Source organism: Coregonus clupeaformis, unplaced genomic scaffold (assembly GCF_020615455.1).
Source record: "Coregonus clupeaformis isolate EN_2021a unplaced genomic scaffold, ASM2061545v1 scaf0127, whole genome shotgun sequence".
Taxonomy (NCBI): domain Eukaryota; kingdom Metazoa; phylum Chordata; class Actinopteri; order Salmoniformes; family Salmonidae; genus Coregonus; species Coregonus clupeaformis.
The window spans coordinates 365,911-393,166 of NW_025533582.1; the positions used below are offsets into that span (position 1 = coordinate 365,911).

Here is a 27,256-nt window from a genome sequence, read left to right on the forward strand (position 1 = left end):
TGGTGCTTCCTTTAAACCAATATCCATCATCCACGACTAGGTCCTCAACATCAAATCCGGGCACCTGCAATAGATAACTTGTAATCAAACTGAATTTTTATTAAATCATGGCATGATAAACTATCTTGCTTGGAATTAGACTAAATTCAAGTAATTCAAAGCGTACACTATACACCTCCAAAAAATTCTGGACGCAATGTAATTTCTAGCACCTATGTTAACAGGTGCATTATCAATGGACAGACCGACACAGTTGTCTCACAGTACACTATACATGCATTCGGAAAGTATTCAGACCATTTCACTTTTTCCAGCCTTATTCTAAAATTGATTAAATAGTTTTTTCCCCCTCATCAATCTACACATAATACCCCCCAAAAAAAACAGGTTTTTACATTTTTTTGCAAATGTATTAAATGTAAAAAACTGAAATATCGCATTTCCATAAGTATTCAGACCGATTACAGCCTCAAGTCTTCTTGGGTATGACGCTACAAGCTTGGCACAGCTATATTTGGGGAGTTTCTCCCATTGTTCTCTGCAGATCCTTTCGAGCTCTGTCAGGTTGGATGGAGAGCGTCACTGCACAGCTATTTTCAGGTCTTTCCAGAGATGTTCGATTGGATTCAAGTCCGGGCTCTGGCTGGGCCACTCAAGGACATTCAGAGACTTGTGCCCGAAGCCACTCCTGTGTTGTCTTGGCTGTGCGCTTACAGTCGTTGTCCTGTTGGAAGGTGAACCTTCGCCCCAGTCTGAGGTCCTGAGCGCTCTGGAGCAGGTTTTCATCAAGGATCTCTCTGTACTTTGCTCTGTTCAATCTTGGTTTCATCAGACCACATAATCTTATTTCTCATGGTCTGAGAGTCCTTTAGGTGCCTTTTGGCAAACTCCAAGCAGGCTGTCATGTGCCTTTTACTGAGGAGTGGCTTCCGTCTGGCCACTCTACCATAAAGGCCTGATTGGTGGAGTGCTGCAGAGATGGTTGTCCTTTTGGAAGGTTCTCCCATCTCCACAGAGGAACTCTGGAGCTCTGTCAGAGTGACCATCAGTATCTTGGTCACCTCCCTGACCAAGGCCTTTCTCCACCGATTGCTCAGTTTGGCCGGGCGGCCAGCTCTAGGAATAGTCTTGGTGGTTCCAAACTTCTTCCATTTAAGAATGGAACGTTTTTGCTACCCTTCCCCAGAGCTGTGCCTTGACACAATCCTGTCTTGGAGCTCTACTGACAATTCCTTCAACCTCATGGCTTGGTTTTTGCTCTGATATGCACTGTCAACTATGGGACCTTTACATAGACAGGCGTGTGCCTGTCCAATCAATTGAATTTATCACAGGTGGACTCCAATCAAGTTGTAGAAACATCTCAAGGATGATCAATGGAAACAGGATGCACCTGAGCTCAATTTCGATTCTCATCGCAAAGGGTCTGAATACTTATGTAGATAAGGTATTACTGTTTATATTTTATACATTTGATTTTTTTTTTCGAAAAACCTGTTTTTGCTTTGTCATTATGGGGTATTGTGTGTAGATTGCTGAGGATTTTAATTTATTTAATCCATTTTAGAATAAGGCTGTAACGTCACAAAATGTGGAAAACGGAAAGGGGTCTGAATACTTTCCGAATGCACTGTACGTTAATATGCCTACCTGTAAACTTTTGAACGGTAGTGTAATTACCTATGATTTTGAATAAAAACACTTCCCGAGTAGCGCAGTGGTCTAAGGCACTGCATCGCAGTGCTAGCTGTGCCACTAGAGATCCTTGTTCGAATCCAGGCTCTGTCGTAGCTGGCCGCGACCGGGAGAACCATGGGGCGGCGAATAATTGGCCCAGCATCGTCCAGGGTAGGGGAGGGAATGGCCGGCAGGGATGTAGCTCAGTTGGTAGAGCATGGCGTTTGCAACGCCAGGGTTGTGGGATTGATTCCCACGGGAGGCCAGAATGAAAAAAATGTATAATGTAGGCACTCACTAACTGTAAGTCGCTCTGGATAAGAGCGTCTGCTAAATGACTAAAATGTAAAAAAATGTATCTTTGGATCCATCTGTGATGATCGTGTATGGATTGTATTTCATCTTCATCACAATTTTTTAAAGTGTGGTGCAACAGCTACGTTGATTTTACAGGTGGTCTTTGTGCGGGTACACTTGTAGACTTTAGCAATCTGGGAATTAGTGAAAAACTCCTTAAACAGAGGCCCCAGGTGATCCGTCACCGCCAGCGGCACATTTTGCTCAACCAATGACACTGCCACCTTAACCTCTGCCTTCCTTGTCTGCAACAGATAATTGTTATTTGTAGTAGATTTAAGTGTTGTGTTCATGTTACATTGCGTTTTTTTTTTATACGGATGTTGTCTATCCAGTACAGTCTAAACCCTACACTTTTTTCAGATTAATTCTGATAGTGTACCTTGGCTTCTTGTGTAGACATCCCACCAACAGAAGTGGCTAACGGGACAGAAAACAGGACAATGTCACTTGCAGACTGCAGCACCTTTTGTTTCTCCTGGTGTCCCTGGCTCTTAATATGTCTGATGAAATCGGTAAAGCCTTGGTGAGAACATGTGTTCTTCGGCCGATATATTGAACACCAATAATGCATGCTTGTGGTTCCTTTCTTTATAAATGGCCATTTGGCTGTCCACTCATTTTTAAACATGTACTTACAGTGAGGGAAAAAAGTATTTGATCCCCTGCTGATTTTGTACATTTGCCCACTGACAAAGACATGATCAGTCTATAATTTTCATGGTAGGTTTATTTGAACAGTGAGAGACAGAATAACAACAAAAAAATCCAGAAAAACGCATGTCAAAAATGTTATACATTGATTTGCATTTTAATGAGGGAAATAAGTATTTGACCCCTCTGCAAAACATTACTTAGTACTTGGTGGCAAAACCCTTGTTGGCAATCACAGAGGTCAGACGTTTCTTGTAGTTGGCCACCAGGTTTGCACACATCTCAGGAGGGATTTTGTCCCACTCCTCTTTGCAGATCTTCTCCAAGTCATTAAGGTTTCGAGGCTGACGTTTGGCAACTCGAACCTTCAGCTCCCTCCACAGATTTTCTATGGGATTAAGGTCTGGAGACTGGCTAGGCCACTCCAGGACCTTAATGTGCTTCTTCTTGAGCCACTCCTTTGTTGCCTTGGCCGTGTGTTTTGGGTCATTGTCATGCTGGAATACCCATCCACGACCCATTTTCAATGCCCTGGCTGAGGGAAGGAGGTTCTCACCCAAGATTTGACGGTACATGGCCTCTTTCATCGTCCCTTTGATGCGGTTAACTTGTCCTGTCCCCTTAGTAGAAAAACAGTCCAAAGCATAATGTTTCCACCTCCATGTTTGACGGTGGGGATAGTGTTCTTGGCAGCATTCCTCCTACTCCAAACACGGCGAGTTGAGTTGATGCCAAAGAGCTCCATTTTGGTCTCATATGACCACAACACTTTCACCCAGTTCTCCTCTGAATCATTCAGATGTTCATTGGCAAACTTCAGACGGCCCTGTATATGTGCTTTCTTGAGCAGGGGGACCTTGCGGGCGCTGCAGGATTTCAGTCCTTCACGGCGTAGTGTGTTACCAATTGTTTTCTTGGTGACTATGGTCCCAGCTGCCTTGAGATCATTGACAATATCCTCCTGTGTAGTTCTGGGCTCATTCCTCACCGTTCTCATGATCATTGCAACTCCACAAGGTAAAATCTTGCATGGAGCCCCAGGCCGAGGGAGATTGACAGTTCTTTTGCGTTTCTTCTATTTTCGAATAATCACAACAACTGTTGTCACCTTCTCACCAAGCTGCTTAGCGATGGTCTTGTAGCCCATTGCAGCCTTGTGTAGGTCTACAATCTTGTTCCTGACATCCTTGGAGAGCTCTTTGGTCTTGGCCATGGTGGAGAGTTTGGAATCTGATTGATTGATTGCTTCTGTGGACAGGTGTCTTTTATACAGGTAACAAACTGAGATTAGGAGCACTCCCTTTAAGAGTGTGCTCCTAATCTCAGCTCCTTACCTGTATAAAAGACACCTGGGAGCCAGAAATCTTTCTGATTGAGACGGGGTCAAATACTTATTTCCCTCATTAAAATGCAAATCAATTTATAACATTTTTGACATGCGTTTTTCTGGATTTTTTTGTTGTTATTCTGTCTCTCACTGTTCAAATAAACCTGCCATTAAAATTATAGACTGATCATTTCTTTGTCAGTGGGCAAACGTACAAAATCAGCAGGGGATCAAATACTTTTTTCCCTCACTGTATACTTGGCAGCTCCACTCAGGGCTCTTTGCTTTTTGACCTCTTCTTTTCTTGCTGCCATCTCTGGCTGGGTCTGCTGTGCTGTCTCTCTGTCATCCTCTCTCTCTGGCTGCTCTGAAAGATGGGAAGGATTACTGGTGCCTTGTTTTGTTTTGGGACGGAGCTTTTGCTGCCCACATTTAAATGTAATGTTCTCTTCCCTTCCACTTTACATACCATCCTTAAAACAGAGACGTTGATTGCATTAGCTAAACTCCAATCTGGTTTGACTGATTCAATCTCATACTAATACATTGAACAATCTCTAATAATGAATAGCTAGCTAGCTAGCTGACACCATTCATCACCACCATAATTTCTCAAAGGAGAGAGGGAGGACTCTGACTGTGTTCCACAATATCCAAAATAAACAAAGGGGGGATGCTTTTACTCTTTTTAGGGGGAACTTGAGGCTCTTTGGCAAGCCAGCACTAGTAGGTTAGCTAGCTAGCTATCCTAGCTAAGTTTTCCGTAAATAAATCAAAACTTAGCTAGCTTTCTAGATACACTACCGGTCAAAAGTTTTAGAACACCTACTCATTCAAGGGTTTTTCTTTATTTTTACTATTTTTTATATTGTAGAATAATAGTGAAGAAATCAAAACTATGAAATAACACATATGGAATCTTGTAGTAACCAAAAACGTGTTTAAAAAATAAAAATATATTTTATATTTGAGATTCTTCAAATAGCCATCCTTTGCTTTGATGACAGCTTTGCACACTCTTGGCATTCTCTCATCCAGCTTCATGAGGTAGTCACCTGAAATGCATTGCAACTTTCAAAGTTAAAAGTTAACTTTGAAAGTTGCTTTAAGTGCAGTCGCAAAAACCATTAAGCGCTATGATGAAACTGGCTTTCATGAGGACCACCACAGGAATGGAAGACCCAAAGTTACGTCTGCTGCAGAGGATAAGTTCATTAGAGTTTACCAGCCTCAGCAGGGATACGCCATCCCATCTGGTTTGGCCTTAGTGGGACTATCATTTGTTTTTCAACAGGACAATGACCCAACACACCTCCAGGCTGTGTAAGGGCTATTTTACCAAGAAGGAGAGTGATGGAGTGCTGCATCAGATGACCTGGCCTCCACAATCCCCCGACCTCAACCAAATTGAGATGGTTTGGGATGAGTCGGACCGCAGAGTGAAGGAAAAGCAGCCAACAAGTGTTCAGCATATGTGGGAACTCCTTCAAGACTGTTGGAAAAGCATTCCAGATGCAGCTGGTTAAGAGAATGCCAAGACTGTGTGTCGTAGAAATATTTGACTCAAAAGTAGTCAACTCAAAAATATCTCTCAAGAGACTGGAGCTTGTGAATACAGAAATTATACTTTATTATTGCGTAACAAAGCCGAGCCACTCCATGGAACGGCTGTCTCTCTTTGGCTTAGAGATCTCTTATATACACACACAAATGCACAGTCATGTTTACATAGCATACAAAGCTACTCCCCTTAAGATAAATGATTAACATATTTTAGTGCCACTCTACCCTTATCTTTCAACGTCCAGATGTCACATGTTGTTTACTCCAAAAGACCATGGGCGCTTTTCCATATGGCCTCTTCCTCTTATCTCATTATATTGGTGGCGTGGCTCAGACACTTTTAAAAATAAAATACATACATTCATTAAAGCATGTTTACACACTGTATTGGCTATGTTCCTTATTTAGACATGCATCTGCATTTATAAAATGTCAATCATGTTTACTATATTTTATCTTTGACATTTCCCAACATTTTCCTTAATGATACATACAATATTACCATATGTGCAAAGCTGTCAACAAGGCAAAGAGTGGCTATTTGAAGAATCTCAAATATAAAATATATTTTGATTTGTTTAACTCTTTTTTGGTTACTACATGATTCCATATGTGTTATTTCATAGTTTTTATGTCTTCACTATTATTCTACAATGTACAGTGAGGGAAAAAAGTATTTGATCCCCTGCTGATTTTGTACGTTTGCCCACTGACAAAGACATGATCAGTCTATAATTTTAATTGTAGGTTTATTTGAACAGTGAGAGACAGAATAACAACAAAAAAATCCAGAAAAACGCATGTCAAAAATGTTATACATTGATTAGCATTTTAATGAGAGAAATAAGTATTTGACCCCTCTGCCAGGGGCGGTGTGTTCATTAGGGCGATATGGGCGACGCACTGCCAAACGGGAAAAGGAAGGGATTTTTTTTCTAATCAATTATATCACGGCAACAGTAGTTATCAGTGTTCTAATCTAGACGTCTGATCTGCCACTAAATGTCCAATCAGGCTAAAGTCGTGCTTCAAATGGCCCCGCCCGTTTTGGGGCGATTTCAGTCAGGTTGAAAATCGCCCCAGAAGTCTCTCATAGACTCTCATGTAAAATCAATTTTTTTTCAACTATCAGAGCTTTCAATACAATCTCTATGGGTTCCGGGAGGGCTTGCACTTACGCGCTTTCGTCATACGTAACATAACCATGAACATAACTAAGAAAAGAGCGGGTAGCAGTGTCAATCAATTCACGTACTACTGTCAAGATGGCTAGCGTTCAGTGCAACTCGATTGTCTCTTTGAAAGAAGTTCCTTTTTGTTGGCGAACAAATCAAGATAAATTGGCAACGAAACAATTAGGACCTCCCAGACCAAATGTAATAATTCAACAGGTTTCTACTAAAGGGGGAAAGTCCTACACCCGAGGATTTTCCAAAAATTGGTACAAACGAAAAACCTGGCTAGCAGGCTGCGATGTAGCTAATGCAGTCTTCTGCTACCCCTGCTTACTCTTTCACCCTGAAGGCGGCACGGCAGACAGCACCGCTTGGACAGCGACTGGTGTAACGGACATGCACCGTCTTTCAGAAAAGATTAAGAAACATGAGCTGTCAAAGACCCACATGGATAGCTGTTTGAGATTCTCTGCTTTGGGGAGAGTGAACATTGCCACTCAACTGGATGAGGGATACAGGCTAGCTGTCCGCCGCCACAACGATGAGGTTAGCAAGAACCGCCACATCCTCAGCCGGCTAATCCAGTGTGTGAAGTTTTGCGGAGTGTTTGAGTTAGCTTTGCGAGGCAAAGATGAAACTGAGGGCTCCACCAACCCTGGTATTTTTCTTGGACTTGTCAACTTTGTGGCACAATTAGATGAGGTGTTTGATGACCATCTTAAAAATGCTAAAGTGTTCAAGGGCACATCAAAGACCATTCAAAACGAGCTAATGGAGTGTATGCTAGCGGTCATGAGGGAACATATTGTGGAGGAGGTGAAGTCGGCGAACTTCGTAGCTATCCAAGCTGACGAGACCACGGACGTTTCTACACAGACACAGCTGGTGCTTGTGCTGAGGTACATAGATAGCAACCACAAAGTGCATGAGCGCTTTTTTGAGTTCCTTCCCATCTCGGAATCAACCTCAGTCTCAATCGCCAGTGTGCTTTTGGAGAGACTGAACGGTCTTTTGCCGACGACGAGAAAGTCAAACTCATTGCGCAAGCTTACGATGGAGCCAGTGTGATGAGGGGAGAGAAGGCTGGTGTGCAGCAAAAGGTGCGTGAGCATTTCAAGAATGCCCATTACGTGCATTGCTATGCGCATCAGCTGAATTTGATCATGCAGCAAGCTACTTCTCGCATCAAAAAAGTGAACATTTTCTTTTCCGATCTGAGCGGGATTGCAACTTTTTTTCCCGGTCACCCAAACGCACCAGCATTCTTGACCAGACTGTTGCACGAAGACTGCCCAGACCTTCATCCACACGGTGGAACTTCAACAGCAGAGTCGTGAACACTGTCTACGAGAATCGAGACGACCTCATAGAATGTTTTGAAGCCATCCGGACGGGTTCATTGGGTTCATTTGACCAGCCCACCGTGAGAGAGGCATCTGGCTACGTGAGGATGCTACATGATGAAGATTTTATTTTTTTCCTGGGGCTTTTTCACAAAATCATGCCCCACGTCGACATTCTGTACCAGAAGCTACAGAAGAAGGACATCGATGCTGTCTTCATCAAACGTGCCCTCGACAGCTTCACAAGCAGTCTGCAGGCCATAAGGTAAGATTAAACAATATCATTCGATCTTTCTCAAAGCAGAGCTTTATTTGAAAATGTATGCATGAAAGGAGACTGCAATTGTGTTTGAAATTACATTATTATCATTATATATGGCCAGTGGTGTAATCTAGCTTATTTTATATACTATGTGTACTGTACAGTGGTGCTCATAAGTGTATGAACACATTCTAAAGTTGACTAAAAAGAGGAATAAAAAAATAAAAAAATCATCTTTTGGAAATTGATCTTAATGACTTAATTAAAAAAGTTGGAAAATCCAACCTTTAAGGACACCAATTTTCTTTTCTTTTTTATTCCTCTTTTTAGTCAACTTTAGCATGGACTCATAAGCTTATGAGCACCACTGTATACTGTGCTGAACATCCAGGCTATGTGAGACACAAAGGCTAACTTAAACACTAAAGACTTTATGCATCCCTGCCCATTTTAAGTGGAACTGAAGTATTTGTACTATACATGGATACATTGCATATACCTGTGCATCACATAGACAACAATACTGTACAAAGCCAACAAACACATTGGTCTGTTTGCCTTCAGGGACTCCTCTCAACAGCAGCTGCAAGAAGCAACAGGAGCCAAAAGACCCAGAACAGCTTTGAGAGAAGAGGAGAAGCAGAGGCTGTCTGAAGAGGTCTGCAACACCATCCTGGATCACACCAAAGAAAGGTTCTCTTTCTCTGGCCACCTTGTGAGTGCTACCTTACTGCAAGCAGACATGTTTGAAAGGTACTGCCATTCATTTCCTGATGAGGCTCTGAATGCCACTGTGAATGCATACCCCATGCTGAGCAAGGCAAAGCTCAAGACAGAACTATCTCTGATCTATGAGAATCCTGAATTCAAGGGCTGCTGTGGTGCACTGGCACTGTACCAGGTTCTCATGAGCTACAACCTCCAGGAGACGTTCTCTGAGACTGTGACTCTGTTGAACATCCTCATAACTACTCCCATGACAACAGCTGAAGCTGAGAGATGTTTCTCAACTTTGACACGAGTTAAGACATTCCTGCGAAATTCAATGGGCCAGGAACGTCTGAATGCACTGGCCATGCTTTCCATGGAGAGGGAACTAGTCCTCAGCATGCCTGATTTCAATGAGAAAGTCATTGACCGCTTTGCTGCATTGAAAGAGAGAAGAGAACAGTTTCAGTACAAGTAATGTAGCCTCTCTCTCTCTTTGTCTCTCCCTGTCTGTCTCTTTAACACACACACGCCCAAATCAGTTCACAGTTGATGTTGTTTAAAATAGTTATTTTTCATTTAAAAAAAAGTAAAAAAAAAAAAAATACATCTGTTCATGTTCATTTTTACAAATCTATACAATTGGCCATAATATGGTTGTTCATATTTACAAATCTATACAATTGGCCAGAATATGGTTGTTCATTTTTACAAAGCCATACAGATAGCTGTGTTTACCTTTTCTATAAATTATTTTCAAATTCTGTTTTCAGGCAAAATGTCTATCACTGTTCATTTTCACAAATCTATACAAGAAGTCTATAAACATTTCTTATTACCAATAACTTGCATCAATGTTTTCAGTAGCCTCTATCAAAAGCTCCTGCTTGCTTGTTGTGAATTATGCTCAGGTGCACATATTTCCAATTCAACCATGAGGCCTATTTGAAGCAAGTAATGTGTATATCAGTATTGACTTATATGCTGCCCCTGTCTTCATGTTGTTGCTGGACATATCTTTTTTAAAATGTGTGTAGGTCACCTAAATCATCAGAAAAATTGCCCCCCCTGAGAATTTTTTCAGGAGCCGCCACTGCCCTCTGCAAAACATGATTTAGTACTTGGTGGCAAAACCCTTGTTGACAATCACAGAGGTCAGACGTTTCTTGTAGTTGGCCACCAGGTTTGCACACATCTCAGGAGGGATTTTGTTCCACTCCTCTTTGCAGATCTTCTCCAAGTCATTAAGGTTTCGAGGCTGACGTTTGGCAACTCGAACCTTCAGCTCCCTCCACAGATTTTCTATGGGATTAAGGTCTGGAGACTGGCTAGGCCACTCCAGGACCTTAATGTGCTTCTTCTTGAGCCACTCCTTTGTTGCCTTGGCCATGTGTTTTGGGTCATTGTCATGCTGGAATACCCATCCACGTCCCATTTTCAATGCCCTGGCTGAGGGAAGGAGGTTCTCACCCAAGATTTGACGGTACATGGCCCCGTCCATCGTCCCTTTGATGCGGTGAAGTTGTCCTGTCCCCTTAGCAGAAAAACACCCCCAAAGCATAATGTTTCCACCTCCATGTTTGACAGTGGGGATGGTGTTCTTGTGGTCATAGGCAGCATTCCTCCTCCTCCAAACATGGCGAGTTGAGTTGATGCCAAAGAGCTCGATTTTGGTCTCATCTGACCACAACACTTTCACCCAGTTCTCCTCTGAATCATTCAGATGTTCATTGGCAAACTTCAGACGGCCCTGTATATGTGCTTTCTTGAGCAGGGGGACCTTGCGGGCGCTGCAGGATTTCAGTCCTTCACGGCGTAGTGTGTTACCAATTGTTTTCTTGGTGACTATGGTCCCAGCTGCCTTGAGATCATTGACAAGATCCTCCCGTGTAGTTCTGGGCTGATTCCTCAACGTTCTCATGATCATTGCAACTCCACAAGGTGAGATCTTGTTGTTGTCACCTTCTCAACTGTTGTCACCTTCTCAACAAGCTGCTTGGTGATGGTCTTGTAGCCCATTCCAGCCTTGTGTAGGTCTACAATCCTGTCCCTGACATCCTTGGAGAGCTCTTTGGTCTTGGCCATGGTGGAGAGTTTGGAATCTGATTGATCGATTCCTTCTGTGGACAGGTGTCTTTTATACAGGTAACAAGCTGAGATTAGGAGCATTCCCTTTAAGAGTGTGCTCCTAATCTCAGCTCGTTACCTGTATAAAAGACACCTGGGAGCCAGAAATCTTTCTGATTGATAGGGGGTCAAATACTTATTTCCCTCATTAAAATGCAAATCAATTTATAACATTTTTGACATGCGTTTTTCTGGATTGTTTTGTTGTTATTCTGTCTCTCACTGTTCAAACAAACCTACCATTAAAATTATAGACTGATCATTTCTTTGTCAGTGGGCAAACGTACAAAATCAGCAGGGGATCAAATACTTTTTTCCCTCACTGTAGAAAATAGTAAAAATATAGAAAATGTGTAGGTGTTCTAAAACGTTTGACCAGTAGTGTATATGAAACTTATCATGACTAGATTTAATCTTGTTTCACTGCGATTGGTTAGTCAGCATGCAATAGTACCTGTATACTGTCAATCACTGCGATTAATGATTTGTGTTTTAGATTAACAAGATCAGATTAACTGAGCCTAGCCTACCCTTTCCCCCCTCCCTTTTCAGTGACTGATGTGCCCCCCAAAAATACTAACCAATGCTTCAGGTCAGTATGATCAATGATCATGCCTAAATACATTGATATGCATGATATGGTGTGAGTTTTACAGTAGACCTAGCTACATAAGCTGTAAGTGTGTGAGCATCTCTTCTCTCGCTCTCCCAATATGATTTAATTTCATTTAAAATTGGTATGAATTTGGTATCAGCATTGCTGGTTTCATTAAACTATTAATCTGATGGATTTTGGATGTCCTTATTGGTCTTATTTATACATGAGGCCAACTTTACCATATTATGCTGGAGGCATACTCACACACCCAGTCTCATTACTTTGCGTGAATGATATCTCTGAGCTTTAAATAATGCGAAATTCAAATACAAAATAATTTGTTTCTTTCTTTCTATTCTGTGGCTGCATGAAATAGCAAACATAATGCGAATTCAGCAATGACATTACTTCATCTTTGTTACTCCCTGATGAAATAGTATCATCCATACTGTAGTTAGGCAGTGGGTTGAAAATAGATTCCACTGGGCCTACCGAGTGGCGCAGCGGTCTAAGTCACAGCAGGCGTCACTACAGACCCGGGTTCGTTCCCAGGCTGTATTGCAACCGGCCGTGACCGGGAGTCCCATAGGGTGGCGCACAATTGTCCCAGCGTCGTCTTGAATGTCTATAAAAAAATCAAAAAATTTTAAAAAGATTTTCCAATTGTATTGAGAAATAATTGGCTTCTGTGAAGTTCATACAATACTATGTACAGTATTGTTTAGAAACAATGTATTACAGTGTCTAATAATAAAAAAAAAACGTGTAGCTCACCTATCTACTACACAAAGCAACACAATGTTGAGTAATAGAATGTAAAGCTGGAGAAGTTAATGCATGATCCCATAATAATGTCTTAATAATGCTGACCAATTTAAGAGCAATCTGATGTAAAGTTACTCCCCCAATGAAGCCAGTAAAAAAAAAATGGAATAGAGTCAAGATCAATAAATAAACCTAGGTACTGTTCACTCATAACCTGTAAAAAACTCTGGGTTCACTGGTGGCCTTTTTGTATAGCTACATCAGGTCATGTAGTACTAGGTTGGCTGCTATTGTTAACTACATTCATTGTCAATGCACCATATTAGTTCAACAGTTGTGAAAGGACTATTACAAAATCCATAAGAACAGCAGTTCAATTGTACACGTATCACCACTTCATCCATGCTTAATAACATCAACAATGGGCTATGGTTTTGTAAGCTAGCTAGCATACACATTCATTTGCTTGCATGTGTTGCTATGGTTACACAGTACCACAAGCTGTCAGGAGCAGTCTGTCTCTCAAAATACAACAAAAACAAAATGTTCGATACTTGCATATGAAACGTCTTCCCACATCCCTTGAATTTCAAATCAAATCAAATCAAATCAAATGTTATTGGTCACATGCGCCGAATACAACAGGTGCAGACATTACAGTGAAATGCTTACTTACAGCCCTTAACCAACAGTGCATTTATTTTAAACAAAAAAGTAAGAATAAAACAACAACAAAAAAGTGTTGAGAAAAAAAGAGCAGAAGTAAAAATAAAGTGACAGTAGGGAGGCTATATATACAATAGAATAAAGTGACAGTAGGGAGGCTATATATACAGGGGGGTACCGTTGCATAGTCAATGTGCGGGGGCACCGGCTAGTTGAGGTAGTTGAGGTAATATGTACATGTGGGTAGAGTTAAAGTGACTATGCATAAATACTTAACAGAGTAGCAGCAGCGTAAAAAGTATGGGGTGGGGGGGGCAGTGCAAATAGTCCGGGTAGCCATGATTAGCTGTTCAGGAGTCTTATGGCTTGGGGGTAGAAGCTGTTGAGAAGTCTTTTGGACCTAGACTTGGCACTCCGGTACCGCTTGCCGTGCGGTAGCAGAGAGAACAGTCTATGACTAGGGTGACTGGAGTCTTTGACAATTTTGAATTGGTGCTGGCTGCATCCATATGCCGCACATCGTGGCATTGTTGGCTATTTTAATGTGGGGATATCGTTTTTCCCTGATTCACTCCAATAAATCAAAGCCCCAAAAGGAGGAGTATGATAATGGCGGATCGGTGGCTTCAAAGGCTCTTATTGGCCAAGGCATTGCGTCAGCTATCCAGGGTTTATATACAGTGCCTTCAGAAAGTATTCATACACCTTGACTTATTCCACATTTTGTTGTTACAGCCTGAATTAAAAAAATGGCTCAACCATCTATACACAATACCCCATAATGACAAAGTGAAAACATGTTTTTAGAACTGATTGCAAATTTATTGAAAATGAAATACAGAAATATCTCATTTACGTAAGTATTCACACCCCTGAGTCAATACTTTGTAAAAGCACCTTTGGCAGCGATTACAGCCGTGAGTCTTTCAGGGTAAGTCTCTAAAAACTTTTCACACCTGGATTGTGCAACATTTGCCCATTACTCTTTTAAAAAAGATTTTCAAGTAGATTTAAGTCAAAACTGTAACTCGGCCACTCCGGAACATTGACTGTCTTCTTGGTAAGCAACTCCAGTGTAGATTTGGCCCTGTGTTTTAGGTTATTTTGCTGCTGAAAGGTGAATTCATCTCCCAGTGTCTGGTGGAAAGCAGACTGAACCAGGTTTTCCTCTAGGATTTTGCTTGTGCTTAGCTTCATTCTGTTCATTTTTATCCTGAAAAACTTCCCAGTCCTTAACAATTACAAGCATACCCATAACATGATGCAGCCACCACTATGCTTGAAAATATGGAAAGAGTTACACAGTAATGTGTTGTATTGAATTTGCCCCAAACATAACACTTTGGTATTCAAGACAAAAAGTTAATTGCTTTGTCAAATTTTTTGCAGTATTACTTGAATACTACCTTGTTGCAAACAGGATGCATGTTTTGGAATATGTTTATTCTTTTCACTCTGTCAATTAGGTTAGTATTGTGGAGTAACTACAATGTTGTTGATCCATACTCAGTTTTCTCATATCACAGCCATTAAACTCTAACTGTTTTAAAGTCACCATTGGCCTCATGGTAAAATCCTTGAACAGTCTCTTTCCTCTCTGGTAACTGAGTTAGGAAGGACACCTGTATCTTTGTACTGACTGAGTGTATTGATAAACCATCCAAAGTGTAATTAATAAATTCACCATGCTCAAAGGGATATTCAATATCTGCTTTTTTTTATCCATCTACCATTAGGTTCCCTTCTGTGCGAGGCATTGGAAAACCTCCCAGGTCTTTGTGGTTGTATCTGTGTTTGAAATTCACTGCTCGACTGAGGAACCTTACAGATAATTGTATGTGTGGGGTACAGAGATGAGGTAGTCATAACAAAAATCATGTTAAACGCTATTATAATGGGACTTGATAAGCAAATGTTTACTCCTGAACTTATTTAGGCGTTTCATAACAAAGGGGCTGAATACATATTGATTCAAGACATTTCAGCTTTTCATTTTGAATTAATTAGATTTTTTTCTTTGAAAAACACAATTCCACTTTGACATTATGGGGCCCAGTGATTTAAAATGTATATTTATTCCATATTAAATTCAGGCTGTAACAACAAAATGTGGAAAAAGTCAAGGGGTGTGAATACTTTCTGAAGTCACTGTACGTCATTGATTTCCACATATAATTGATGAAATTTGATTATTATTCTATTTAGATTGTAATTGTGTCTGTTGGGAATATTGTAGAAAAATTCTCTCAGCCGTTTTCCATACTAAAAAGTGCCACTTATAGCTTACCATATACAGTAGGCTACAGGGGATATGTTCCTCCATCTTGCCTTCGGGGATTTCCAGCGCAGTCTTTATGTTTTTTAAATGCGTGGAGCATTCATTGTCAAATTGTAAACTAACAAATCATTTTTCAAGTTAGAACCCATGTATATTAGTTAATATACAGCACCAACTATATAAACATCTGATAGGGTCCATTATCTGCTACCTGGACTTTAAACATTGAGTCATGATTATGGGTAACTTGCAATAGCTCCTGAAAGGAGAAAGCTATTAAGCACGGTACCGTCTTAATCATTTTGTGCTTGTATGAGAATGACCACCACAAATTGAACTTGAAGAAAATCTATTGGGCGTGCTTAAAAATAAATGAGAATGGGATGGGAGTTTTATTTCAGTTATGTTTTCTGCAAACACTATTAAACATGTATTAATCTAAACGTCATTTACAAGATGCTGCAAAGGAAAGTAAGAAAGTAAGTCCAACTCTGTCCTCTGAACATAGACCTAACTTGCATGACCCATGCACTCAATGGTGACTGATACCTTCAGGGCTTTCTGAGCCGGTTCGCTGGAGCCAATCACGATGAGGCCTGGTCCTCCCATGCTGCAAAAGCTCTTAAGGTGTCGACCATCAGTGACAGGGACAGTGGATACAGCATAGTCCTGCAAACACACAATAACACTACGGTATTACAGGGACCGTGGACATAGTCTTGCAAACACACAACAAACCTACTGGATTACACAGCATAGTCCTGCAAACACACAAGCCCTAACATTATTGGACTAGACAGGTCCCAGTGGGAAAGGTAACCTAACCGACACTGGTTGAGAGTCTTAGAGATGAGGTCACTAAAGCCCAAGGCCACTGATTGGTTGAGAGTCTGAGAGGTGATTTCACCAGAGCCCCAGGCCACTGGCCCCTCACCTCAGTCTGTAAAAACCTAACATAGTAAAAGAAACACTTGAAACTAGATCCCCTATATACTGGTCTCGATGAGAAGAAACTGTCGGGGGAGGTTCTCTTCTGCACTGTTCAACCAATCCAATAAATGTGGAGGAGGAGTTAAGTGTCGCTTTGTTAAGTTCCAAAAGCGGAAGTTGCGTCACAGGCTTCCTCTCCATTTCTCCTGAAAACCGGAACATCCGTTGTTGGGGAGTTGGCAGAGGCTAGTTTTTACTGGGAGCTGCTTGAGGAACAATAGAGGAGCAATAGAGAACAAAAGAGGAAAGCCCCCCCCCCCACTTGTGCTATGTCATGACTTACCTGGACCACCTATTGACAGGTGCCTTATGTTATGTAAATCAGGTGTTAAATGAGGTGAAAAGGAGACTGGAGTGCTACTTTAACAGTAGGCCTAGATCAAAGCAAATTGATCCTCTCTGAAGGAACAGCATTTCTTGACAGTTTATCATGTGTGAAATGGCGAAGTTGCATAAAGATGTCGTAATGCAGATATGACGTCTTTGTTTTACCACTATCCACTGAGTTTTTAAACTACGACGTGCAACATGGTTCAACGCGCCAATAAATCGGCACAATATACTTTTTAGTTTTTCAAATTGCCGCTGTCTTGGAGCTGGAATTGGGATCATGTATACTGTGCTATTGACTACACAAACGGTAAAGAACAGCAATGTACAATACAGCAAACAAGGCATTTGTGGTAAGTGCATGGGGGCCACAATCTTTATGCACTTCCACTATTGTCCTTTCCTCCTCATACCCAGCTCTTCCCTGTCCTCCTAACTCCGCCCTCAGAGTTCCTTTGAATTCCTTTGAATGAATCAAAACGAAGCAAGCCACTAAATCAAACTGTCCTTGAAGGAGAAGTTGCGGTTCATATAGAGCTACACAATCCACACAGGAGTCAGGAGTATCAGATTAAACCATTATACACTGCTCAAAAAAAATAAAGGGAACACTTAAACAACACAATGTAACTCCAAGTCAATCACATTTCTGTGAAATCAAATTGTCCACTTAGGAAGCAACACTGATTGACAATACATTTCACATGCTGTTGTGCAAATGGAATAGACAACAGGTGGAAATTATAGGCAATTAGCAAGACACCCCCAATAAAGGACTGGTTTTGCAGGTGGTGACCACAGACCACTTCTCAGTTCCTATGCTTCCTGGCTGATGTTTTGGTCACTTTTGAATGCTGGCGGTGCTTTCACTCTAGTGGTAGCATGAGACGGAGTCTACAACCCACACAAGTGGCTCAGGTAGTGCAGCTCATCCAGGATGGCACATCAATGCGAGCTGTGGCAAGAAGGTTTGCTGTGTCTGTCAGCGTAGTGTCCAGAGCATGGAGGCGCTACCAGGAGACAGGCCAGTACATCAGGAGACTTGGAGGAGGCCGTAGGAGGGCAACAACCCAGCAGCAGGACTGCTACCTCCGCCTTTGTGCAAGGAGGAGCAGGAGGAGCACTGCCAGAGCCCTGCAAAATGACCTCCAGCAGGCCACAAATGTGCATGTGTCTGCTCAAACGGTCAGAAACAGACTCCATGAGGGTGGTATGAGGGCCCGACGTCCACAGGTGGGGGTTGTGCTTACAGCCCAACACCGTGCAGGACGTTTGGCATTTGCCAGAGAACACCAAGATTGGCAAATTCGCCACTGGCGCCCTGTGCTCTTCACAGATGAAAGCAGGTTCACACTGAGCACATGTGACAGAGTCTGGAGACGCCGTGGAGAACGTTCTGCTGCCTGCAACATCCTCCAGCATGACCGGTTTGGCGGTGGGTCAGTCATGGTGTGGGGTGGCATTTCTTTGGGGGGCCGCACAGCCCTCCATGTGCTCGCCAGAGGTAGCCTGACTGCCATTAGGTACCGAGATGAGATCCTCAGACCCCTTGTGAGACCATATGCTGGTGCGGTTGGCCCTGGGTTACTCATAATGCAAGACAATGCTAGACCTCATGTGGCTGGAGTGTGTCAGCAGTTCCTGCAAGAGGAAGGCATTGATGCTATGGACTGGCCCGCCCGTTCCCCAGACCTGAATCCAATTGAGCACATCTGGGACATCATGTCTCACTCCATCCACCAACGCCACGTTGCACCACAGACTGTCCAGGAGTTGGCGGATGCTTTAGTCCAGGTCTGGGAGGAGATCCCTCAGGAGACTATCCGCCACCTCATCAGGAGCATGCCCAGGCGTTGTAGGGAGGTCATACAGGCACTTGGAGGCCACACACACTACTGAGCCTCATTTTGACTTGTTTTAAGGACATTACATCAAAGTTGGATCTGCCTGTAGTGTGGTTTTCCACTTTAATTTTGAGGGTGACTCCAAATCCAGACCTCCATGGGTTGATAAATTTGATTTCCATTGATAATTTTTGTGTGTTTTTGTTGTCAGCACATTCAACTATGTAAAGAAAAAAGTATTTAATAAGATTATTTAATTCATTCAGATCTAGGATGTGTTATTTTAGTGTTCCCTTTATTTTTTTGAGCAGTGTATTATTTTGCCAAGTTCAGTTCAGCCATGTCAAAAATGCATGGAAGAAAACTTGACCAAACAAATGGTGAAACCAGGAAGTACAAAGGGAGACTCAACACATGCTTTTTTAAAGGGAGCTGAGACCCCGCCCGTATTCAGCACCGCTGATTGGACAGCGCTTCTGCTGCATCTCCACTCATTGAGACAGGTATAGTGGAGCTCTGTGTTGCTGAAATGGACAGCGCCTCTGTCCAGTTGGCAATGGATATATTTTTTTAGGTTTAGTTTCAGTTCATTTTCAGACCTGATTTGCTAGTTTTTTTTATTTAGTTATCGTAGAAAATTATGTATATTTCGTTTCAGTTTTAGTGAGGGACAGAAAGCATGCCTGGGAGGCTAGTAGCCGTTTGTGTTTTTTGGATGTCACTTCTTGCAACTGGGGTGCAGTAATACATAAGATGATGGGTCAGATCATAGGTTAGGTTAGGCAAAGAATATCTATTATATTGACAAGATAATGGACCGAGTGCTCTAACAATGGGAATACATGTCCGCAAAGGTGGAAGGCAGGTGGGAGGAGGAGAGATCAGGTGGGAACATTCTAGCCAATGTGAGGGCAGATCCGGACGTTAACAACAGGCACAACTCCTAAATGAAATAGTTTTTCTCAAATTTGCCAGACTACCTTGTGCGTCCACTTACACTGAGTGTACAAAACATTAAGAACACCTTCCTAATATTGAGTTGCACCCCCCTTGCCCTTTCCCCCTGAGAACAGCCTAAATTCGTCGGGGCAAGGACTCTACAAGGTGTCGATAGAGTTCCACAGTTGTCAAGTTGGCTGGATGTCCTTTGGGTGGTGGACTATTCTTGATACACACGGAAAACTGTTGAGCGTTAAAATAAAACAGCAGCGATACAAACCGTTACTTTTTTTGCGTTCGAACCAGTTCAGAACTATATTTTGCTGGTCGGAACAGTGGAACGTAAAGGAAAAAATGAATGGTTATTTTCAGAACTAAACGATTTGATTTTTGGGGGGGTTCCAACCTCTGCGAGATAGCTCCATTTAGTCAAATGTTTCAACCCTTTGACTTGGCTGTGTGAGTTAAATTAATAATTGGTTTCAAAACGTCCTATTTTTTTTGGAGGGTTAAAACCATGATTTGGTCAAACAGTAAAGTGCATTATCCTCATGATTCCTGTAATGAAAGTGTCTGCCCAGCCACTGGGCTTGTTTCTCTGGGGCCTGCTGCTGTGATTAGCGAGGCTCTTAATGTGAGCTCTGGGAGAGAGAAAAAATGCTTCTGATTGTATAACATTTCAAAATCCAATTGCGGGAAATAGGGCTGTGGAGTTATGAAATTTCGTCAGCCGGTGATTGTCAAGCAAGTAACTGCCAGTCTCACGGTATTTGACTGTTAATTAACATGAACACATTTAGCATCTCCTGGCTTCCGCACTGATGCAGACCTTTGGAACATGTATATTTTTAAAAAGTCTAATAAATCCATGTAATATAGCCTACACCTTCACAATAAATCCATTATTTATTTTGGACAGGTCTAAAGAAAATGTAGTCTATTTCAGAAGAACAGAAATACATACTCTGAGTTGTCCTTATGTTAGGACCTGATCTGGCTATGCCATATGCCTGTGGGCTACACTAGTTCATTTAGCAGACAAGATTTGCTTAGAATTCCGTGGCATTATTTTATAGTATGAAGAATGCAATTGAACAAAAATGAATAAAATAGAAAGGATAGTTTCTCCAAATGATTTGAGGGAGTGCGCACATGCGGCTATTCTGTGTTGAGCTGTTAACAAAGAAATAGGTACTCCTATATGCTTAATTTAGAGTTATTAATGTAACTTTAGTTGTTCTACAAACGTTGGGCTATATGTTTGATTGTGAATACATTGTAAGGCTGCATGATGCGATTCTAAAGATTATTTGAAAAAAGTCACTTGAAAGGCATGAGCTCTGCTTAGTTTTTTTGCGCAGGCTGTACACGCTTCATCAGTCTCTCATTCACAATTTCACAAGCACTTGATAATGCCTCGCATTTCCCGGCAGCATCTCCTTTGTGTGACCGTAATGCCCCCTAAGAAAATCCATGCCTTTTGCAACCAGTGGCCATTGTGCCCTTGGGCTAAATATACAATGCATTCGGAAAGTATTCAGACCCCCTGATTTTTCCACATTTTGTTACGTTATAGCCTAAATTACATTGTTTTCCCCCCTCATCATTCTATACACAATACCCCATAATGACAAAGCAAAAACAGGTTTTTAGAAATGTTAGCAAATGTTTATTAAAAAAAACCCGGAAATATTACATTTACATAAGTATTCAGACCCTTTACTCAGTACTTTGTTGAAGCATGTTTGGCAGCGATTACAGCCTCAAGTCTTCTTGGGTTTGACGCTACAAGCTTGGCACACCTGTATTTGGGGAGTTTCTCCCATTCTTCTCTGCAGATCCTCTCAAGCTCTGTCAGGTTGGATGTGGAGCATCTCTGCACAGCTATTTTCAGTTCTCTCCAGATATGTTCGATCGGGTTCAAGTCCGGGCTCTGGCTGGGCCACTCAAGGACCTTCAGAGACTTCTCCCGAAGCCACTCCTGCGTTGTCTTGGCTGTGTGCTTATGCTCATTGTCCTGTTGGAAGGTGAACCTTCGCCCCAGTCAGAGGTCCTGAGTGCACTGGAGCAGTTTCTCCCATCTCCACAGAGGAACTCTGGAGCTGTGTCAAATTGACCATCAGGTTCTTGGTCACCTCCCTGACAAAGACCCTTCTCCCCCGTTTGCTCAGTTTGGCCGGGCGGCCAGCTCTAGGAAGAGTCTTGGGGGTTCCAAACTTCTTCCATTTAAGAATGATGGAGGCCACTGTGTTCTTGGGGACCTTCAATGCTGCAGATATGTTTTGGTACCCTTCCCCAGATCTGTGCTTAAACATAATCCTGTCTCGGAGCTCTACGGACAATTCCTTCGACCTCATGGCTTGGTTTTTGCTCTGACATGCACTGTCAACTGTTTACCATGTCTAAAAACCTGTTTTCGCTTTGTTATTATGGGGTTTTATCTGTAGATTGATGAGGACATTTTAAAATTGAATCCATTTTAAATTATTTTGGCTACCTACCATGGCTATGCCTCCATAGGATGACAATGCCCCCATCCACAGGGCACGATGGGTCACTGAATATTTTGATGAGCATGAAAATGACATAAACCATATGCCATGGCCGTCTCAGTCACCAGATCTCAACCCGACTGAACACTTATGGGAGATTCTGGAGTGGGCACCTGAGACAACGTTTTCCATCAACAAAACACAAAATTATGGAATTTCTTGTGGAAGAATGGTGTCACATCCTTCCAAATGAGTTCCAGACACTATGCAGAATGTATGCCAAGGTGCATTGAAGCTGTTCTGGCTCGTGGTGGCCCAACGCCCTATTAAGACACTTTGTTAATGTTTCCTTTATTTTGGCAGTTACCTGTATTTTTGTGCACATGTAAGTCAGTGATTTATGTTTACTATAGGTTAATGAGGCAATAAAAATGTGATATGGCTAAAATATGACTAAAAAGAAAGGGCATTAACAGTGGGTTGTGAAAGTATTCACCCCCTTGGCATTTTTCCTAATTTGTTGCCTTACAACCTGGAATTAAAATTGATTTTTTGGGGGGTTTGTATCATTTGATTTACACAACATGCCTACCACTTTGAAGATACAAAATATGTTTTATTGCGAAACAAACAAGAAATTAGACAAAAAAACAGAAAACTTGAGTGTGCATAACTATTCACCCCCCCAAAAGTCAATACTTTATAGAGCCACCTTTTGCAGCAATTACAGCTGCAAGTCTCTTGGGGTATGTCTCTATAAGCTTGGCACATCTAGCCACTGGGATTTTTGCCCATTCTTCATGGCAAAACTGCTCCAGTTCCTTCAAGTTGGATGGGTTCCGCTGGTGTACAGCAATCTTTAAGTTATACCACAGATTCTCAATTGGATTGAGGTCTTGGCTTCGACTACGCCATTCCAAGACATTTAAATGTTTCCCCTTAAACCACTTGAGTGTTGCTTTAGCAGTATGCTTAGGGTCATTGTCCTGCTGGAAGGTGAACCTCCGTCCCAGTTTCAAATCTCTGGAAGACTGAAACAGGTTTCCCTCAATACTTTCCCTGTATTTAGCGCCATCTATCATTCCTTCAATTCTGACCAGTTTCCCAGTCCCTGCCGATGAAAAATATCCCCACAGCATCATGCTGCCACCACCATGCTTCACTGTGGGGATGGTGTTCTCGGGGTTATGAGAGGTGTTGGGTGTGCGCCAGACATAGCGTTTTCCTTGATGGCCAAAAAGCTCAATTTTAGTCTCATCTGACCAGAATACCTTCTTCCATATGTTTGGGGAGTCTCCCACATGCCTTTTGGCGAACACCAAATGTTTTTTTTTTTCTTTAAGCAATGGCTTTGTTTCTGGCCACTCTTCCGTAAAGCCCAGCTCTGCGGATTTAATGGTGCTCCGTGGGAAGTTCAAAGTTTAGGGGATTTTTTTATAACCCAACCCTGATCTGTACTTCTCCACAACTTTGTACCTGACCTGTTTGGAGAGCTCCTTGGTCTTCATGGTGCCGCTTGCTTGGTGGTGCCCCTTGCTTAGTGGTGTTGCAGACTCTGGGGCCTTTCAGAACAGGTGTATATATACTAAGATCATGTGACAGATCATGTGACACTTAGATTGCACACAGGTGGACTTTATTTAACTAATTATGTGACTTCTGAAGGTAATTGGTTGCACTAGATCTTATTTAGGGGATTCATATCAAAGGGGGTGAATGCATCTGCACGCACCACTTTTCCGTTATTTTTTTTCATTTCACTTCACCAATTTGGACTATTTTGTGTATGTCCATTACGTGAAATCCAAATAAAAATCAATTTAACCTCTTCATCAAGAGGTTCCCCATATCCGGGGAGTCCTCCCGCAATCTCAAACAATGACGTAGTACGGTTTTTAAACATGTGTGAGTACCTGAATGTTATACACTACTGGAACGAGAACTGTGAATCTAGCTAAACTGTTGTTGGCCAAATGAAATAATATTTAATTAACTCCAAGCAAATATATAAGCATATAGCAAAACCAGTACTGTATTTTGAAACCGTGCATGCCCGTATATTCGTAGACAGATAACTTATTTTTTCTCAACCTATCTACACAGACGATACACCATTCGAAAGCTGCTACCTCACAGATTCCAACAGTGATATCCGTGTTCCTCTATGACCAACACTCACTAAACTATTAATCAAAGAACGTCAATAATAAACTTCCATTTTTGTTATCACAACAACAAACTGCGTCTTACCTTTGTTGTTTTTGTTACCAAAAGTAGTGTCTGGTCGAATAAAACCACTTGAAAAGATACTGTCTCTCTCTCATTCCAAGTCGATTTCAATGAGTTTACATAGTTTTACATGTCCAAGAATGTGTTTGAAGATGAAGTCAGTAGTTTGTTTCAATCACAACAGGCACTGTTTTGTCGCCATCTTCTGGATATATAATGCAATCCCAGTGGCTTGCAATTGTGCAAATCTAATTCTACTGATCCAGAACTTTCGATAGAGGGGTCACATGTCAAAATCGACCAACAGGTTGTTGAAATATCCATGTGCGCACCTCATTGTATCACATTAGTTGACTTGCTGCATTACGCACGGTTACGCAGAGTGCACAACAGCCCTTGAATGTCGGAGGGAAAACGCAAAGTTTTTATAAAAATATGGCAGGCTCTAGTAAGAAATAAACAGTTACAGAGGCGTTAGCAATTGTAACAGATGAAAGCTGGACTCCATGTATCCCCATTGACTCTGAATCGGATAATGAGGACCTGCTTAGACCGGACGAACCAGACCCCAACGACGAGAACAAAGGTTATCGTGTCCAGGGCCCTACTCAAGCATCAGAAGAGTATGTAATCCCATTGTTATTTATTACTTCTAATACTACTATTACTAATTTATTGTATGAGTACAAAACATACATTCTAAAATATCTATTTGAGTAACTGAAGCTCAACGTAAGTTAGCGCTAGCTTAGCTTAGCTAGCTAGCTAGCTTAGTCCTGCAAGGATCACAATCGAGTCTGTGTTTATTGTATGATAACACTTTTATTGGCTATATAGTGGCCCACACGCAAGTTTACTTACAATAGAATGCTATGTGTATTATTTCTTGTCACCGAATTATCACTTTAGTCAACACGTATAGAGGTCTGGGAGAACATTAGAAACATCATCAAAACAGTTGTATTTTGATGGAATGTACACATATATAGTGATATGTTAGTGAAATTAAATGACTTTTGCTGTCTGGTACCTGATAAAAGTCAAATGGCACTGATGGTGCCCAAATCTACCCAAATGTCTCCATTTGGTAATCCGCCTAAACAGACTTCAACTAAAACCCCTACAACTTTGATTTACTTTACTTTATTGGCATCAAACTTCACATAAGTACTCATCAGATATTGGGCTGTGGTCCCATAGTGTTTAGGGGCTGCAGCTGCATAAGTCCAATAAAGCATTCCCTATAAAACCTGAAGTTACTTTCAGGCGGAATCAAAACCTCCCAATTTATGCTGTGTTCTAGCTTCATGTACTCTGACACAGTAATACCCACATTAATTATTTCACTTCAAGATACATCTCACATGTGTTACCTTTCTTTTGCTACCAATATTATGTTTATAGATGTCGTTTTGGAGATATACTCTATTCAATTTGGGCATGCATTTTCGAGGCAGGCACTTTAGCCAGGTGCCTAGTGATGAAGAGGTTAAATTACAGGTTGTAATGAAACAAAATAGGAAAAACGCCAAGGGGGATGAATACTTTTGCAAGGCACTGTAGTTGACTAAAATGGCCCATTGTTTTAGTCATTTTGACAATAACTAGGCTAAATCATTATTCAAATGACGAATGTGACTAAGACTTAATGATATTTCAATCAAAATGACTAAGAATAGTCTAAATCTAAAAAAGTGTGCCAAAATTAAGACAGGTTTAGACCAATCCAATGTATTTTTTTTTACTTTAGTAGTACATGTAAGAATAATCAACTTAGCTATCTAGCTGATTTTCTTTTCACTGGTAGCTAGTAATAGCTAGTGATTGTGACACACAAGCTAGCCCTATTTGAAACATCGCCATCTCCTGGCTGCATTTACCCACCAGATTCAGAAACCCAACTCCCCCCTAAAAAAAACTAAAAGTGAGCATCATTCTTGATTGGTTTTTATTTTAGTTAGTTTCGGAGTCAAAGATAATAGTTTCAGTATAGTTTTAGATTTTCAAGCAGGTTTGTTAATTAATTATTCGTTTTTGTATTAGTTTCAGTTTTAGTTTACTATAACAACTCTGGTCTACCTATATACAAATGACCGTCACAAAGAAATACTGAATTTTAGGGTATGGGAGCAGACACTGGGGGTATCAGGCATGAATCAATTGCCTTAGGTGTCTGGTCATTTGGATACATATCAATTGATGAGATAGCTTCCCACAAAGAACATCTGGTTGTTCATAAATATGTGGGGCTCTCATAAATTATATGCAAAATATGATATGGACAGTTTTTGTACAAGAGTCTAAATTTGGCCTATAGGAAGGAGGTGAAATCTAGTTATTCGTTTAAACCGTGTGGTGATACGGAATTTAATTTGTATATCCTCTGCGTGGTGGATAACCTTTTTCGACCCCGAGACAAAGCAATAATTAATAGAGTGATTTTGTACTATAAAGTGTTTCCCAACTTGCGAGGTGATATTTTCACGTCTGATAGCCGATTTATGTTCTCCAAGGTATACTTTCAAGGCGCGGAATGTTTTCCCAATATTCAGTGAGTGTACAACACATTAGGAACGCCTGCTTTTTCCATGACATAGACTGACCAGGTGATTCCAGGTGAAAGCTATGATCCCTTATTGATGTCACTCAATCAGTTTAGATGAAGGGGAGGAGACAGGTTAAAGAAGGACTTTTAAGCCATGAGACAATTGAGATTGGATTGTGTACGTGTGCCATTCAAAGGGCAAGACAAAATATTCAAGTGCCTTTGAATGGGGTATGGTAGTAGGTGCAAGGCACACCGGTTTGAGTGTGTCAAAAACTGCAACGCCGATGGGTTTTTCACGCTGAACAGTTTCCCGTGTGTATCAAGAATGGGAAAGGGAACGGGAATGGGGATATTTAGTCAGTTGCACAACTGAATGCATTAAAC

At 41.5% G+C, this 27,256-nt stretch overlaps 1 protein-coding gene across 2 annotated transcripts in view; it reads right to left on the reverse strand.

The window, feature by feature from the left end:
- The window catches only part of LOC121540460 (N(G),N(G)-dimethylarginine dimethylaminohydrolase 1-like), a 152,187-nt gene that overhangs the window by 21,985 nt on the left and 102,946 nt on the right, over positions 1 to 27,256 (reverse strand). For both annotated transcript variants that reach the window (XM_041849339.2, XM_041849338.1), the window contains exon 4: positions 16,050 to 16,169. In XM_041849339.2, coding sequence (XP_041705273.1) covers positions 16,050 to 16,169 — 120 coding nt within the window. The remainder of the gene's footprint in view (positions 1 to 16,049; positions 16,170 to 27,256) is intronic.